At 54.2% G+C, this 16,759-nt stretch overlaps 1 protein-coding gene across 5 annotated transcripts in view; it reads right to left on the reverse strand.

Moving 5' to 3' along the window:
• The window catches only part of Arap1 (ArfGAP with RhoGAP domain, ankyrin repeat and PH domain 1), a 64,692-nt gene that overhangs the window by 22,117 nt on the left and 25,816 nt on the right, over nt 1-16,759 (reverse strand). For 3 of the 5 annotated variants that reach the window (XM_052714015.1, XM_052714013.1, XM_052714017.1), the window contains exons 3-11: nt 15,825-16,370; nt 5,648-5,826; nt 5,056-5,129; nt 4,364-4,488; nt 4,098-4,247; nt 3,785-3,854; nt 3,417-3,537; nt 2,744-2,946; nt 2,256-2,362 (exon numbers count right to left, since the gene is read on the reverse strand). In XM_052714015.1, the coding sequence (XP_052569975.1) occupies nt 2,256-2,362; nt 2,744-2,946; nt 3,417-3,537; nt 3,785-3,854; nt 4,098-4,247; nt 4,364-4,488; nt 5,056-5,129; nt 5,648-5,826; nt 15,825-16,333 (1,538 nt within the window). In that variant the 5' untranslated portion in view covers nt 16,334-16,370. The remainder of the gene's footprint in view (nt 1-2,255; nt 2,363-2,743; nt 2,947-3,416; nt 3,538-3,784; nt 3,855-4,097; nt 4,248-4,363; nt 4,489-5,055; nt 5,130-5,647; nt 5,827-15,824; nt 16,371-16,759) is intronic. The other 2 variants (XM_052714016.1, XM_052714014.1) reach the window with 1 other exon arrangement.

The following is a 16,759-nucleotide window of genomic DNA, read 5'->3' on the forward strand; positions in this document are numbered from 1 at the left end:
AACGGGCCTGAGACAGGCAGAGCAGGCACAAGACACCCTAGAATGAGCACCAATCGAGGGTGTATATGGGAGGGCAGACAGAACATAGAGGTGTGTGCCATCTCTACCTTCAATCTCCGTCCCATCCCAGCCCCAGCTGTGACTCCATCCCAGAAAGGACTCCAATGGGGGTCCAGTGTGTGGTGCACGCCTTTAATTCCAGCAGAGGCAGAGGCAGGTGGATCTCTGTGAGTTCAAGGCCAGCATGGCCTACATAGTGCATTCCAGGACAGCCAGGGCTATGTGTGGTGATATTTTATTTGTGCTTTAATAAATAAAGCTTGCCTGGAGATCAGAGGAAAAGGCCAGCCATTATAAGTAAACAAAGAAGTCAGGTAATGTTAGCACATGCCTTTAATCCTATCACTTGGCAGCCAGGGATGTGTCTGGATCTCTGTGAGTTCAAGGTCACACTGGAAACAGAGCCAGGTGTGGTGGCACACGCCTTAAATTCCAATACTAGTTAACCATGGACAGTCTGTACAGACAGACAGGAAGTGACAGAACTAGGCAGGAAGAGGAAGTGATGTAGCTAGACAGAGAGAGCAAATCAGATGACAGAACAGCAAGACATATAGGCGTGGGGAGACAGGAAGTCGCTCGCATTTGGAAACTGCCAAGTTGGTGAGGTAAGGTTAGTTGTGGCTTTCCCTATTTTCCTGATCTCTTGGGTTTTCACCCCTATATCTGGCTCTGTGTTTTTTTATTTAATAAGACCATTTAGAAATTCATCTACAGCTATGTAGAGAGACCCTGACTCAGAAGAAGAAGAAGAAGAAGAAGAAGAAGAAGAAGAAGAAGAAGAAGAAGAAGAAGAAGAAGAAGAAGAAAGAGAGAGAGAGAGAGAGAGAGAAGGGAAGGGAAGGGGAAGGAAGGGGAAGGGAAAGGGAAAGGGAAAGGGAAAGAAAGGGAAAGGGAAAGGAAAGGAAAGAACTATGTCAGCTTGAAACACAGGGATCCCTGTGGCCCTGCCACAGCCTTCTCTTCAAGGTGGGAAGTTCTATCTGGACAACAAATGCAGAACTGTCTTCCTTCCTACAAAAGCTCCCTCTGAAGCTGGGCGGTGGTGGTGCACACCTTTAATCCCAGCACTCAGAAGGCAGAGGCAGGTGGATCACTGGGTTCGAGGCCAGCCTGGGCTACAGAGTGAGTTCCAGGACAGCCCAGGCTACACAGAGAAACCCTGTCTCAAACAAACCCAACAAAATAAACAAAACTGGCTCTTTTGCTGCTGCTGTCACCACCAACTGCAAGTCACAGCAAAGTGTCTAAGAGTCCACACCACTTAGAACCTACCAGCATAGTCAAGGAAGGCATCGCTGCTGGAGGGGTAATGGCCAAGAGTGCCTCTTTGGGAGCGGGCTGAGGACAGCCTCCCCCATGACAGCCAGTAGAGGAACTCAGAAAGCTGCCAGGGCCTCAGAGAAGCAACGAGCATGCTCAGTCCACTGCACCAAGCCCTGTAGGCCCAAGTGTGGAAGCGCTTTCTGCTGAATATCTATCGGCCTCATTAGGATAGGTGACGGTAACCAGGGGAGCAGCCTCTGCAACCGACAGAAAGGGAAACCCCAAAGTGGCTGGCGGCAGCTCTTGCTGTCACTATGGATAATGCCAAAGAATTACAGGGCCGATGACACACGATATTTCAAATGTAAGAAACAGACAAACACCAACCTCGCTCTTGAGGTCCAAGGTCACTTACCCTGCTATCACTATGGACAGAGTGAAGCCACCAAGACCAACAATCCAAGAGTCACGAGTCAGATACCAGAGGGCCTGCCAGGCTTTAGCCAGGGTGGTGACAGACACAGAGAGGGGACAGCCAAAGCAGAGTGCAAAAGAGGTAGACAGTGAGAGGCTACATGAGGCAGAGAAGGGCCATGAGGGAGATGTCCCAGGAGTTAACAGGCACACAAGCTTTGAGCATAAGCAGGTTCTGCCGGAGAACCCACAGGCTTGGGGTTGCGGATGGCCGGGTGGTACTACAGAGCAATACCCAGGGAGAGAGGGGGTGACAAGTGCTGGCGGGACACCTCATGATCAGTGTGGTGGGCAGAAAGAACAGAACTGGCCAGACGAAGATGGGCGAAGACTTCTGACAGACTACGGCAGGTGGGTGAGCAAAGCAGACCTGCTCCATGGCGTAGGGCTGGAAGGTGGGGAAAAGGAAAATACCAAGAGGATGTGGGTGAGCCAGAGGTGGGGCAGGGGCTCACCTGAAGATGCGGTAGGGGGTCGTGAGGTCGAAGCTGCGCCGGTCCACTTCCTTCACATTGCCCACATTCATGTCGATAAAGGTGATGCCGATGCCCAGCTGGAACTCCTGATGGGTGCGGAAAGGGAGGGAGGCAAGGCTGAGAGCAGGGCTCACGGTCCAGGACGGGGGACTGGGGAAGAGCCTCGGAAGGAGGAAGGGACTGAGCGGGGACAGAAGCCTGGACTAGAGCAGCTGGGGAGAGGGGCGTGGTGGCATAGGAGCTGAGTGGGACAGGAGGGGAGGGTGGTGCTCAGGAGATGGATGGAGGAGAGGCACAGGCAGACAAGAGGGAAGAGGGGGCATGCATGAAAGGCTGGAAGGGAAAGTACTGGGTTTGAGTCCTAGCAAGACCAGGGAGGCACCAGACGGACAGGAGAGGGGCAAGGAAGGGAACTGTGATAAGCATAGGGCGGGGAGAGCTCAGTGGCCTGGTAGAGTCCTTTGTACCTCCAGATTCTTATAGAGTTGTACTTTGTCCCCAACCACTGCCACATAAAGCTTATTCTTGAAGCCTCGTAGCTCCAGGCTGCCAGCACGGTCAGGCTGCTCAGTACCTCGAACTCCCAACACAGAGGCACTAGAGAGCCGAGCACGGGCGCGCTGCTCAGCCACTGCCTGCTGCAAAGCCTGCATCCACTCATTCCGCTCCACTGCAAAAGGGTAAGAGTGACATCTGAACTCAGCTGGCAGGGACCCCTGGGGCCTCCTGGCTCTAGGCTCCCCAGGAATCACCTTGCTAGGAAACCCACTGGCTTGGTCTGTCACTTTTCCAGACTTCTCGAGCTTGGACAACCTAGGCCTCGATGCCATCTTGTCTGGCTTACAGTGGGCAAGCCACCACAACTGTTGGAGCCTGCGTGCCCTGTCCATGCTGACGTGTGGTTCTGTGGAGCTGGGGAGTGTCTGGGAAGGAGCTGGCTACAGTCAGTACTTCCTTCCTTATCCTCCCCCAGACCACACAGGAATGATGCTTCCCTGGGTATGACGTGTTAGGGAACAGACATACATTATTCCCTTCCCACTCTCCACAATGTGACCGAACTTCCAGTCCTTCACACACACACACACACACACACACACACACACACACACACACACACACACACTCCTAAATACCCACCATCGCTCTCTGCCCGGAAGGCAAAGGTCCGATTATTTGTGATCACTTCAAACTTCTGGTCTCCGATAGCAGCTACCCGGCAGATGCCGGCTACAGGGACAAAGCGCTTAGAGTAGGCATCCTGGGGGAGAGAAGAGCTGCATTTCAGAGCGGGAACCCTAGAGCCCCTTGCCCAGCTCCACTGAAATGAGGGCTGTAAGCCTATGTTCTGCAGGTGGCCAGGGATCACTCTGTACTGGCCCTGATCACTGCCTTCAGCCAGCCCACAGACCAGGACCCCACTGAGGACTAGGCCTGAAGCAATACTGGGGTTCAGCCTAGGCCTAGGCAGGAGCGAGGGTCAAGTAAGGGACTGATGGAGCCCTCACCTTGTTACTGTCGAAGTATCGCAGGTAGTCAGCATCCAGTCTTATCCATCGCCTCTGATAGATATAAGACCTGACCAGGCAGAGGCAGGGATCAGCAAAGACTGGGACTGAGGAGGAAGGTCCCACCATTACACCCAGTCCCCCTTTCCTCAGCACCTAGATCATCCAGTGGTTACCAATGGTTAATGTGTGTGGAGGGAAAATTGCTCACATAATCTTGGACCCCTCTGATTTGTGGATCCACGACACCAGTATCCTGGAGCATGCCCTGTCCCCACACAGATACTAGAAGGTGCTGGCAGACCCCACTCACCCCTGCGGTGGGTTCTTGTCCAGCCAGCCAGCCTTGATGACCGGTGTGATGGGGGTGGAGCCCCCAGGCAGCTCATCCATGGGGTGTGGTGGGAGATCGGGGATCAGGCTGCGGAAGGGTGGGTTCAGGCCACCGGTGGGCCACCCGCCACTAGAACAAGAGAAGGCGGCAGCGAGGCTGAGGGATCTCTCAGGCTACCGCTGTGACAGGAGGGCAGGATAGGCTGGGCTTTGGAAAGGAAGGCGGCTGACTGGGGGGATACTCACTTGGGGATACCCTCAGAGGCATGGTCATCCTCATCTTCGGCATCATCACCAGACAGCTCCTCCCCCTCGCTCAGCAGACTAGCCACCCGCACGGCCCGTGGGACTCGGCTTGGCAAGGGCTCCTCCTGGACCCCCAGGACCACTCAGTGTCACGTGTTCCCTTCAAACCCCAGATCACACACCCCCGGCTGCCACACCCACTCGTCCGCTCCATCCTCAACCCACAGCTCAGCACTTTTACTTCTGTTTCTGCACCCCTCCCCCAGCAGCTGAAGCCACACAGGGACCAGGGTGACAGGGTCAGGAGAACTGGTGGCAAACACTCATCTAGAGCAGGGAGAAAGACAGACAGACAGACAGGGAAACAGAAAGACTCAGCGTGAGAGAGACACAGTGTATAATCAAGAGGAAAGGGACATGAGGACACAAGAAGCAGAGGGACAGATGCCCAAAGACACAAACAGCAACAGACCGACCACACAAACCCAGCCAGAGCAACCCAAGACCACGGAAGCCATAGGCCAGAGAGCTGCAGACCCCAGGATGAGGTTCTGGGGCTGACTCCTATGCGGTGAGACAGTAAAGGGAAGGACCCTCTCTGCTAGGGGAGGAGATCCTGGGGTCTCTACAACCAATGAGCAGCCAGCCCTCCCTCCACAACACAGGCAGCCATTGCAACCCCAACCACTCACCCTGCCCACCTTGGTCATCACGTTGGCTGGGGCCCGCGGCCCCTCGTCTGGGATATCATCATAGTCAGAGTCGTCTGGTTAAAAAAAAACAAAAAAACAGGGAGGGGGTGGCTCAGAAGCCAGGAGCTTGACCTCCTCTAAGGGGCACTAGGGCTTGGTTTTACAGAGGCCACTCCTAGGCTAGGATAGTTCCCACCCCCACCCAGGCCTGACTTTCAAAAGAAAGGCACAGGGGACAGGAAGTGCTATTTATACTGAAGGAAAGGAAGGGCCACCACAAGGAGGCTGACCAGGCAGCAAGCTTTGGAGGCAGGAGTGGGGACTGTCCAAACAAGGCCTACAAGGCCAGAAGAATCAAGACAAGCCAGGGGTGGCAGCCCCAACTCCAGAACTTCATTCTACCCCAAGGGTCAGTCATGCTCATGCTTGGCAAGCAGAAGACAGGGAGGAGAGAAAGAGCGTGCTCTCTGAGGAGGCTCAGGACACCCAGGGGACTGCTGGCCACCAGGCAGAGAGGGAACATGCCCACTGCACACTCTCCAGGGTTGATCCTAGGAGACCACCCAGCGCCCAACTGTCCTGTAGCACTCACCAAACTCTGGGAGCAGGCGGGGAGGCTTGGGAGGGATCTCAGGAGGACAGGGAGCCGGAGACAGAGGCTGCTGAGGCCCCTGGGGGAAGGCAGACAGGAGGGTGGACAGGGTCTCTGAAGGCTCTGGTTGGGGACGGGGTGACACCTGTGGCAGCAATACCTCCTCCTTAGAGGGAAGGCTGAGAACAGAACAAAGTTGGGGGTCAGTGTGCAACCGCCAGGGTCCTGACCCACTGAAGTTCACTTGTGTCAGTGTGTAACATCCAGGGTCCTGACCCACTGAAGTTCACCTGTGTCAGTGTGTAACATCCAGGGTCCTGACCCGCTGAAGTTCACCTGTGTCAGTGTGTAACAGCCAGGGTCCTGACCCGCTGAAGTTCACCTGTGTCAGTGTGTAACAGCCAGGGTCCTGACCCGCTGAAGTTCACCTGTGTCAGTATGTAACAGCCAGGGTCCTGACCCGCTGAAGTTCACCTGTGTCAGTGTGTAACATCCAGGGTCCTGACCCACTGAAGTTCACCTGTGTTAGTGTGTAACAGCCAGGGTCCTGACCCGCTGAAGCCCTGCTCACCTGGGCAAACATTTCCCTACCCAGACTGCAACCTGCCTCTCACAGCCTTAACCACGCTCACTCAGCAGCACCTCTTGAGCCCAAATACGCTGGTCACCTGGCCCCAGGGCTCCAGCTTTTAGACACGTACACCTCCATGCTGACAAAAAAAAAGGCCAGAATGGGGCAGAGAAGGCTATTAAGGGGGAGGTAAGTCTTGACATGTACCATGGAGGGTATAGGGCATTTGCCGACAGAGAGAGGATGGGATTGGAACAGGCACTGAGGCCAGGGCTGAAGACACAGGCCAGTTTCAGAAACTAATTCCTAAGGCCCAGACTATGGTCTCTGGGCCAAGGCCCTCTCCTTTTTCTGTCCATATTTAGAAGTTCACTATTTCCCAGTGAACTCAGCTCCCTCAGGTTCTCTTCACCCACTGTATGTTGTCCTAGCCTGGTGATGAATGTCTCCTGAAGGGCTTTGTCATCCAAGACACGGGTTCAAACCCCCACCTTGGTGTCTTCATTTCTGTGTGTCCTGGGCTAAGTGCCTAACCACTCAGGGTCTGGGTCTCCTCTTCTGTGAAGTAGGAACCGTTTTCACAGGCGGAGGGGGTGAAAGAGTGGGTCACGTACCAACACACAGGATCCTCAGTGCCCAGCAGTTAAGACTAGCTGGCTGTCGAGGCCTGGTGGCCTGGCCCCATCAACTATCTCTGTCCACATCGGCCAAAGGCTAAAGAGGGGCAGCAGAGCAAGCAGCTTCCTCCCAAACCCTGATTACTTTTAGCCCGGTCTGTTCTCCAGCGTTCCCAGCGATGGATAGCAGCATGTGACTGCCGTAATCGCAAGGAGGTCTGGGAAGATGACCAGTGCCCCTCTCCCTGCTCCTTGTCGTAGGAGCATCCCTGCCTCTACACCACTTCTCCCCAGCTACCCTTCCGTTTCCCTAACCCTTCTGTTCTCTCCTGTACATGAAAAGCATTCCAAATAATATTCTTCAAAGTATGTCCCTCCTGCCAACACTTTGGTAGCATCCAAGCTAAGAGAATCCCAGCTCTACGACTACATGCTTCTTGGAATGTGCTGTTTCCACATAGCTTGCACTGCAACCATGCAGACAGCGGGGAGCTTCCCCATGGAGTCATGACCTGCACAAGGTGGTACAGCAGCCCGGTTACCCACACAGCACCGCCACAGTCGCCTGCATGGGAACTGCAGGGGGACCAGGAGAAACTGTCAGCAGGCTCTGGTGTACGGGCTCCTAAGTGTAGTGACTGGGAACACCCGCACTTGTGGGGCCCCTAGAAGGTGCACGAGCCCCTTGGAACAAGAAGTTTCTAAGCAAGGCTGGCTCCCTGGGAGTCACCTGCCCACTCTGGTCCTCCGTCTCCCACCTCTGAGCTGTCACCTGCAAGGATCACAAAGAATGGCTGCTAGACAGCTGTGTGGACTGTGACGTGATGGCTGTCAGGACCCCTGTTGCTACCCTGGTAGCAAGCTGTTCTCTATACCCTGTCTACCTCTTGGGGAGCTGATATCAAGGGGAGGTGGTACTGAGAGTATGATGTCCCTAGCGGGCACTGCACCAGGATGCTCCCCGAGTTGACCCCGAGTCTCTTCACAGGAGGGAAAACATCTGATTCGAGGTCCCCACAGCCGAGTGAAGAGCTTGGCTGAGTGGGCAACAAGAGCATGCCAGACAGGTGGGTGGCAGACGGGAGGACCAATCTGTGGACAGACTCACAAGCTGATCGTTCTGGTTGCAAGGGAAGCGAATGAATGATGAAATGATGACTAAACATCTGAACGCAAACATGCCCAACAGCTTGATCTGGTGCCTGGCCCCGGATCATCAGTGCCATGTCCTTAGACATCTGGATGAGCAAATCAACCCATCACAGTTGCTTCTAGACAGCAGGAGGAAGGGGCTGTGGAGGCCATGCTCAGGCGTCAGCTGAGAGCAGAACGTGAACTATGGGCAAGTAGGGATTCCTATTCTCCAAGGCCAAAGTCTAAGTGGGCCTGGCTCCCTACTGCCAGCCTCCTCCCTCAAGGGGTCTGAGGGGTGCCCACTTGTTCCTCATCCTCTGGGACCAGGCAAGCACAAACCCTCCTCACCTTGTCTACCTCCACCACTGTCCTGATGCTCCACAAGCCTGCCCTGAGGCTCGCTACCTGCAGGTGCCCTCTGTCCTTATCATCTGTCCCAGGAGGGGAGACAACAGGGCCTCTCATAACACTGGCAGCAAGAAACCTCCATGAGAGCCAGACTGCCTGGCAGAGGGCATCTGGTACTGCTGAGTCAGGGCCAGAGCCAGGAAAGGAGAAGTGAGGTCAGAAAGGCACAGCTTGTGGGAAATCCCCAGGGGAGGGAGCAGTATCCCCTACCGAGAACAGAGCCTGGGGAGCACCCCTGAAGCGGCCCTTGGGTGTCTGCTCCTCACAAACAGCCCCAGGTTGTTCCATTCTCCAATCCAGTGCTGCTCTGGCCTCAGCCCAGCCTGAAGCGCTAGGGAACAGCCCCTCCAGGCCTCTGCTCACCCTGCTCCTTCTCCTTTGACTTCTAACCCCACTCCCAACCTAGGGAAGCACCCTTTGTCTCTCAAAATGCAGCCCACAGGCCCTGGCAAGGCAAAGCTGCACCCCAGCCTTGCTGTCCCTCAGTCCTTTCTCTAGCCAGGGTACAGTTCTAATTATTATGCCATTCACAATAAGACTAGGCACCCAGAACAGGGTTGATCCACCTCAGCCTGGGTCCTGAGCCCAACAAGTCTGACCTTACAGGTCAGGGGAAGTATCACAGGACCTTGTACCCAGGGCTGGGGGATATATGAGGACCCCAAATCTAAGTAGATAAGATTAGAATGACCCCGACACTAATGGTGTGAACCAGAAACTTAAGGCTCTGCTAATAACTATTAGGGGCAATAGGTGCAAAAAGAGCCCGTCCTGGGCACAGTGAGATGTGTGACTGCTCCAGTTTGGAGGCAGGCAGATCTGGGTTTGATTCCCAGAGCTCAGTCATCACCTCTGAGTCTCAGTTTCCCAAACTCTGACTAGCCTGCAAGCTTACTTACACTGCACAGTTACAGCACAGTTTTTTACCTAGGCTGTGGCCAAAGGAGCCTCAGCCCCAGAGGCCAGGCCATAAGCTGCATTATAGCCTTCCCCTCCAAATGCCCTGTGCTCCCCTCCCAACACATCTGTCTATAGCCTCCTGCAGCCAGAGAAACCAAGACTCACTCTGAGGGCAGGAGGAGTACAGAGAGGGGCAGCCTAAATGTCAAGCTGACTTGGGACTAAGTCCCCATTCCCTATCCACTCATTCCCCAGCTGCTATAAAAAGCTAATCTGAAATCTATAAATATTCATTTACCTTTAAATTGTATGTATGTGCATGTTTGTGTAGAGGTATACGCACATGAGTGCCAGAGGACACCCTGGAGCTGGAGTTACAAGTGGTTGGGAACTGTGAACCAAACTTGGGTCTTCTGCTAGAGCAGGATGCACACTTAACTTTTGGGCCATCTCTACAACCCCAAGCTGCAGTCTATACACATACACTTCAAAGCCTTTACATAAAGCGTTCCTTTCACCTCAAATCCCTGTCCCTGTCTGGCCACATTCCTACTCTCTTAAGAGGCACACATCCCACATCCTCCACCCCTACTATGAGCTTTTCCTTGTGCCTCAGGTTTCTCAGGGGTTTCCTTAGGGCTCCCCCACCCTCTATACTACTTCTTTCTTTTTAAGATTTACTTACGGAAGTTTATGTGTGTGTATGAGAGTGCACTGCTTGCATGCAGGTGCCCACAGTTGTCAGAAAAGGCAGCAGACCCCCTGGAATTGACATTACAAATGGTTTGTGAGCTACCATGCAGGTCCTAGGAATTGAATTCAGGTACTCTGGAAGAGCAGCCAGTGCTCTTAACCACTGAGCCACCTCTCCAGACCACCTCCATACTTCTGATCATTCTGTATGGCTATATCCTTCAGTGTTTGCTTCACTGAGATGACCTCAGAGGACATCTCACCCCAGAGTCAGAATCTTCCCCCTAAAATGTTACATGGACCTTCAAGGGTCCCAGGCCAATCCTAGGACCCTCACCAGCACAGCTGCAAGAGGAGGCCAGGCCCAGTGATCTGGAGACATCAGTTTTTCCCGGTGGCCCCTTCCAGTGGTAAACTTTCCCAGCTGCCCACTTCCTCCTCAGCAGCTGGGTCCCGGTCCTGCACTCCTTGCTTCCTCCATGTCAATTCTGTCCTTCCTCCTCCACCTTGGGGCTGCTGCAGCAGAAAGCCCTGCCTCTGTCCTACTCACTTCTGCCCAGGCCACAATGCACAAAGTTCTTGTCAGGCTCCCTTTGCTAGAACGGAGGTCTGCGGCCTATGTGTCACTGAACACAAAGGGGCTGCCCTGAACAGCTACCCTGCCAGCATCCTGCTCTGGAAAGGCCACAGCCCCCAGTCCACCCTTCAACGGCACCTAGTTAGAGTTCAGCACACAACCAAGGCCCCACAGCCCAGGGCACTTCTTCCTGGGTCAGGGGCTCCTTTTGCTAAGCACCACTGTGGGCCAGGCCACTGCTGGGGCTTTCTACATGGAATGACCACAAACCAATTCCCTTATGCTTAAAACACACTTCTTCCTCCAGGAAACCCACCCAAACACTCCCCCACTTTAGTTCACACAGCCCACTCGGCCCTCCACACACTCTCCGGTCTGACTCCTGCCGAGCTGCCTCACAGACTAGTCCTGTTGTGGTGGACAGGAGGCAGGCAGCATCTATACACCATTCTGCTCTCGGCACCTCCTGGGCCTAGTCCTACCTTCTCCCTGGGGACAAGAAGAACAGGTCAGCCCTTGGGGAGCTTTCAGACAGTTCCAGGACCCTCCTCTGACCCAAAGGGTGCTGGGTTCATTGGGGATTTCTCGTAACTGGAAAGAGGGAAGGTCAACCTCATAATCAACATGTACCCACCAATTAACAAACCTGGCAAGCAGGGGAGGACCCACACAAATGAAATGCCAGTCCTCGGCAGGTAGATCCCTGTCACCTCGGGCTGGGGGTAAGGGGTTTAGACGCACAGCAAGCAGTCTTGAGTCTGACAGTGCACAAGCTCTCCTAAATCTCCCCAAGGGAACTTCTTGATGGTGCAGGGAACTGGAAATTGGTGACAGAATAGAATGGGTGGGCACCAGAGGCCCAAAGAGCAGAGACTCCTCTTACACACACACACACACACACACACACACACACACACACACACACACACACACGACCACAGTCGGTGTGGCGGTCCGACAAAGGACCAGAAAACAGGTACTGGAGTCCCTAGTAGATCCAGGAGAGGCTGACAGGGAGACACTGACCTGAAAACCCAGAGAGAAGGAAAGAGGAGGGGGAGGGGTGTTAGAAAAGGGCAGTAAAAAAAAACTGGAGCAGTGGAGAATGTAAAAGAAAACTCTGAGCAAACCAAGGGGCACCAGAGCACGCTGGGAAAGCAGCTCAGAGTGGCAGCCCAAGAGGGACTCCCAGGCCTCCCACCTGTCCAACATCCTGGCCAGGGCTGCACCTCACTCACCCTCAGAGGCCTGCTGAATCCTGGGCCTAAGATCTCCTGAGGCTCCAGCCAGGTGGATGGAAGCCTGCCAAGGCGGCCTGTGTCTGCCCCTGGAAGCCTATGTGGGCCCGGGGCTGGTCTTGTGGCCCGAGTCCCTATTGCTGCCAGCTGTGCCTAAGTCCTGTTCCCTTGCAGGTGTGAGCCCCAGGGATGTCTCTGAATGTGTGTAGATCACTTCTCTAAGTGTGTGTGTGTTTCTGAATATAATCATAAATCTGCGAGAGAGAGTGAGCATGCGTGCGTGCGTGCGTGCGTGTGCATGTGTGTGTGTGTGTGTGTGTGTGTGTGTGTGTGTGTGTGTGTGTGTCCGTGTCCAGCTGTAGTCTTTGCTTCCTGCTCTCCGCTCTCCTATCCCCACCCCCTTCAGCCTGGGCCAACACACTTCCTGAAAACACTGAGAGAGAAAAGTCACCCATAATCCCCTGGGGCAGATACTTCCTCCCCACCCCTTGGCCCACACCAGTACCGTCTAAACTAAAATGGGGCAATTAGCCCCATCTGTTGGTCCCCTGAGGCCTCACAGGATGAATGTCCAGGAAACCCTGATTCTAGCTAGCCCTTATGGTGGATTTCCCAGTCCCCACCCGTTGAAGGATGCCCAAAGAGGCTGCAAAACAGGCTCTCCAAAGGGAACGGTTTCTGCCCTAGCAACAGGTGATCAGCCCCAGAAAGGCCAACGATTGGCTAGGCTGCAAGGCATTCACAGCACAGAAGGGAAACCTTCCAAGGTATGACTCCAGCCTGGTAGCTGCCCACTCTGGGCAAATACTTCCTTCCCCGCAAATATCTCAAGGCATCCAAGTCCCAGAGGAGGAAGCCGAGACCCACAGAGAGTTGGAAGGCGCTGTGTGGAGTGCCTCTGGGACCCTTGATCAGAAGCGATTCCTCTATGACCCCTGAGAAGCAAGTTCAGAGGGTTTGTCTCTGACACCTGAAGCTGAGTGGACAGGGACAAGGCCAGGAGGCAGGATCTGAATGCTGGTTCCCCTCCAGGGTGGGGTATCTTTGAGCCCCAGACCCCCTCAGCCAGTTCATGGCCACAGGCTGAAATGCCAGACTGTATCACAGACTCGGAGGTGAAGTGGGGTCTTCCCATGCCACATGTAAGCCTGGCTCTGAAAGCCCTCAACCTGGCCAAGCAGAAAGCTCCATCCTTGCTGGTTTTCTGGTTTGCTTACACCTTTGTCTGTGGCCTTGGATCCTATCAGCTTCTTACTTTGTCCATCAGCTCCTCTGAAGGTGTCTCCTTCCCACAACGGGTGGTATGACATGGATTAGGGCAAAGGGTTGAAGTGATAAGCTCAGGGCCCTTTAGATCCACAGCCAGTACGGGCTGAGGCCTGCTCACTTCATCTCCAGGCACCCAAGCTCAGCACCTGCAGCATGAAAGCTCCTGGCGGCACTGACCTTTCACCCCCAGGACATGTACGAAGGGCCTATTAGATCCCCAGCCCTGCCAGAGGATTCGACAGTAAAGGAAACTGACAATGATCCCAGGACTCTAGGAGAGCTGACATTCTAAGAGCTCGGGCTCTTGGCAGCATATGCACACACATATGTGCACAGTGACTCACACTTGCCAGTACACAAACAATAAATGTGCCAACTCACTTACCCAAACAGCATCTGCACGCTACTAATAATACAGCCCGGCACGGCAACCCCCACAGCAGCAGTAGCCGTGGGCACGTGTATATGTCTATTCAGCCCCGATGAGCTCACACACGCAGGGCCTGTCACCGTTGAAACTGCACGGATCCTGTACCTATCAGGATCAAGCATGGCTACCCGCAGATCCAGCACAACTATGCAAGTACACAGACACGTTAACCACCCCGACAGCTGGCCTAATGTGCATATGTATACCTATACATGCAGTGTACAGACAGGCAAACAGGCAAAATACCCACACACACATAAAAAAATAAATGAATAAATAAAAGCCTAAAGACTTTGTATATCCATGAGCTGAGGACTACAGATGCCCATGACTCCTAATGCTACATCCCCAGGGCACAGGACGCCAGGACTGGCACCACTCTGCCCTGAGGAATGGTCCCAGACTGTGGGGATCAAAGAAGGTTCTTTGCAACCTATGGTTCCACATCCATAGATCCAATAAACTGCCAACTAAAATACGTGAAGCAAATCCACATCAATTTGAGAACACATAGATTTTTCTCTTTGTCCCCATTCCCTAACCAATCCAGTATGAGAGTTATCTGCACAGCATTTACGGTGTATTGGCACTGTAAGTGACGTCAAGGTGATCTGCAGTAAAGGAATGGGGCTGGGGACATGGGTCAGCGGTAGAGTGCTTGCCTAGCATGTGCATGACCCTGAGTTCGATCCCTAAAGCACAGAAGAACAAAAAACAAAACAAAGCAAAAAGCCCGGAGAATGCACACAGGTTCCTTGCAAGTACTACACCATTTTATGACCCTCCCACCCCATGCCTACTGAGGGGCCAGATGTTTTACTGAGGGGCCTTAACTTCCCCAAGTACCTATGTTCAGACTGTAGCTCTGAGATTGGGACCTAGTCTCCTGGGGCCCTGGGCTGTGGATATGGTTTTTATTCTACCCTGCAAGTTCCCCAAACAGATATAAATGTCAGGAGAACCACGTAAGGAAGGTCCAGATAGTTCAGACAGGGCACCAGGTCCCGAGGGCGGAGGGCAGAGGGCAGGAACCCATCCTTGCTTTTCCTGATTGGCTTACACCTTGGCCTAAAATCCTATCCCATCTGAATTCCTTCCATCGGCCTCTTCTGAAGACCTCTCCCTTCCTAAAACATCTCCAGAGGGTGACCCTGGTTGGGGAGAAGGAAGGAGAGAAGGGATGTGGAATGGTGAGTTTAGGGTACTCTAAATTCCAACAATTCTGACTCGGCCATGGCCCTCTCTCAAATAAATGTTTCTCCTGCATGCGGGAGAATGGCCACTGGAGGGGGCAGTAGCACCAAGAACCTGAATCTCCAGCCCACGAAATCTCTAATTTCCATCCATTAAAACTCATAACCTTAGACCTGGCTTGGTCCAGAAGGTCCCCTGACTCAGTGCTCCTCTCTAAGTGGAGAAAACCTCCAGACTTGCCCCACAGGACTGCCCATCCCGCAATGAGTTTCTGCATGGACCCAGCTAGTCCCTCCCTCCGTGCCCTAAGTCTGACTTACCCAGCTTGAAATCAGAACACAATCCCCACCCTCCATAGAAGGCTTGCTGAAGGGATCAACAAGATCCCCCAAAACTGTCCAACCATGAGAAGGACAAGAGACCTCTCTCAGCACATCCCTTCAAAAAACCCAGCGGAATGTCAGAATGCCATTACTCCCAAACATACAGCTTCCCTGTCTTTAGAGGCTTCTCCCCTGGCACGGAGCAAACAGCTGGAAGGAAGAGTAAGTGGAATGTCCACGGAAAGAGGAAAAAGCTCAGGAAAACAAGGAGGAGAGGAGCCAGGGAGAGGAGAAGGGATTCTGAAGAGGAGGGAGAGCAAGCAGGCAGAGGCTCAGAGAGGTCTTGGGATTTGGTGAGATTTGTCGAGCACAGCCTGGGTGGGGGGCGTAGTATGGCAGACAGAAGCACCCCCACCCCCACACCTGAGCCATCATCCCAGCACACATCACCTCCTAGTGCGAGGGTACACCCTGATCCCCCACAGTATCTCACAGGCCAGGTGCTCCAGCGAACTCAGACGCCTCCCAAACTTTCTTCTGTTACTGGGGCAACCTCCGTGATGGCGGCACCACCCATTTGTTGGGATAGACACCTGGGGGCCACTGTGGCTCCCCTACCCTCTCTGCATATACCCAGGTGTCCTCAAGCCCCGGCCATCCTCGGGCCCACACCTCACCCCACTCTGCCCTGCCTGCCCTAAACCTGGCGCTGCTCCCTACACTCTAAGCTTGTGTCCTCAACAGCAGTCGGAGTCACTCCTCCAGCCCTGGCTCCTTCTGCACTCTAGGACCTTCCACTCACCAGCAGGGATGTAGCACTCACCTGGTCTGTGGGTAGGGGGGTCCAGTGCGAGGAGGTACAGGAGGAACACTTGGTTCTATGGAGTGTCGCTTGGCAGGCAGTGGGGGCAGCACAGGGTCCGCGGAAGCTGTGGATGGGGGAGTGAAGCAGGCAGGTGCGAGACAGCTCCTTCGGGGTGGAATAGGCGGGGCCGCAGGCAGGCCCTCATCCTCTCCAGCCGTGGGCGGCGGCTCAGGTGGAGTGACGGGCACAGGCGGTGAACGGAAGATGTGCCGCTTCATGGGCACAGGCCGCGGGGCAGGACGAGGCACGGGGGCGGGGGGTGCATGGGCACGGAGCAGACCAGCCAGGATTCGGCGGCGGTGGCCAGGGAGGTGCATGCCCATGTCCAACAGGATGGTATCACTGAGGCCTTGGCATTCGGTGGCCCACACCAGTCCATGCTGCTCAAAGAGGGCCGTGTACTGCTCCAGGTGCAGCGCCCGAAGCCACTCAGCTACTGACAGAGCGGCATCGCTGCTTTCTGCCATGGCTTCTGGCAGCAGAGGCCCAGGGCCAGGCTCAGACCTGAAATAAGAGGTCATGGGTGAGGGGCACAGCAACCCAGCAGCCATGGCCAGCAATGTCCCTCTGTGAGCATCCATGACGTGCCAGTCACAAGCCTGAATGTCATAATCTCAAATACAGAATTCTAAAAAATCAAAATCTAAAGCCCCAAATCCCAGAAACTGCAATCCTCAAAAGATGAAAGCCTTGAATGCTGAAATCCGAAAGCCCCAGAACCCCTCATGCCATGAACTCAAACTCTATTCTTTTATTCTTGGTGCTTTGAGACAGGGTTTCACCTTGTGCCTCTTTGGCTCTGGCCTTGAGTCCTAAACTCACTATATAGCCCAGGCTAGCCTGAAACTTAAATTAATCCTCCTGTCTCAGCTTTCTGAGCACTGGGATTACAG

This window comes from Peromyscus californicus, unplaced genomic scaffold, assembly GCF_007827085.1.
Source record: "Peromyscus californicus insignis strain IS unplaced genomic scaffold, ASM782708v3 Scaffold_4__1_contigs__length_199733344, whole genome shotgun sequence".
NCBI lineage: Eukaryota > Metazoa > Chordata > Mammalia > Rodentia > Cricetidae > Peromyscus > Peromyscus californicus.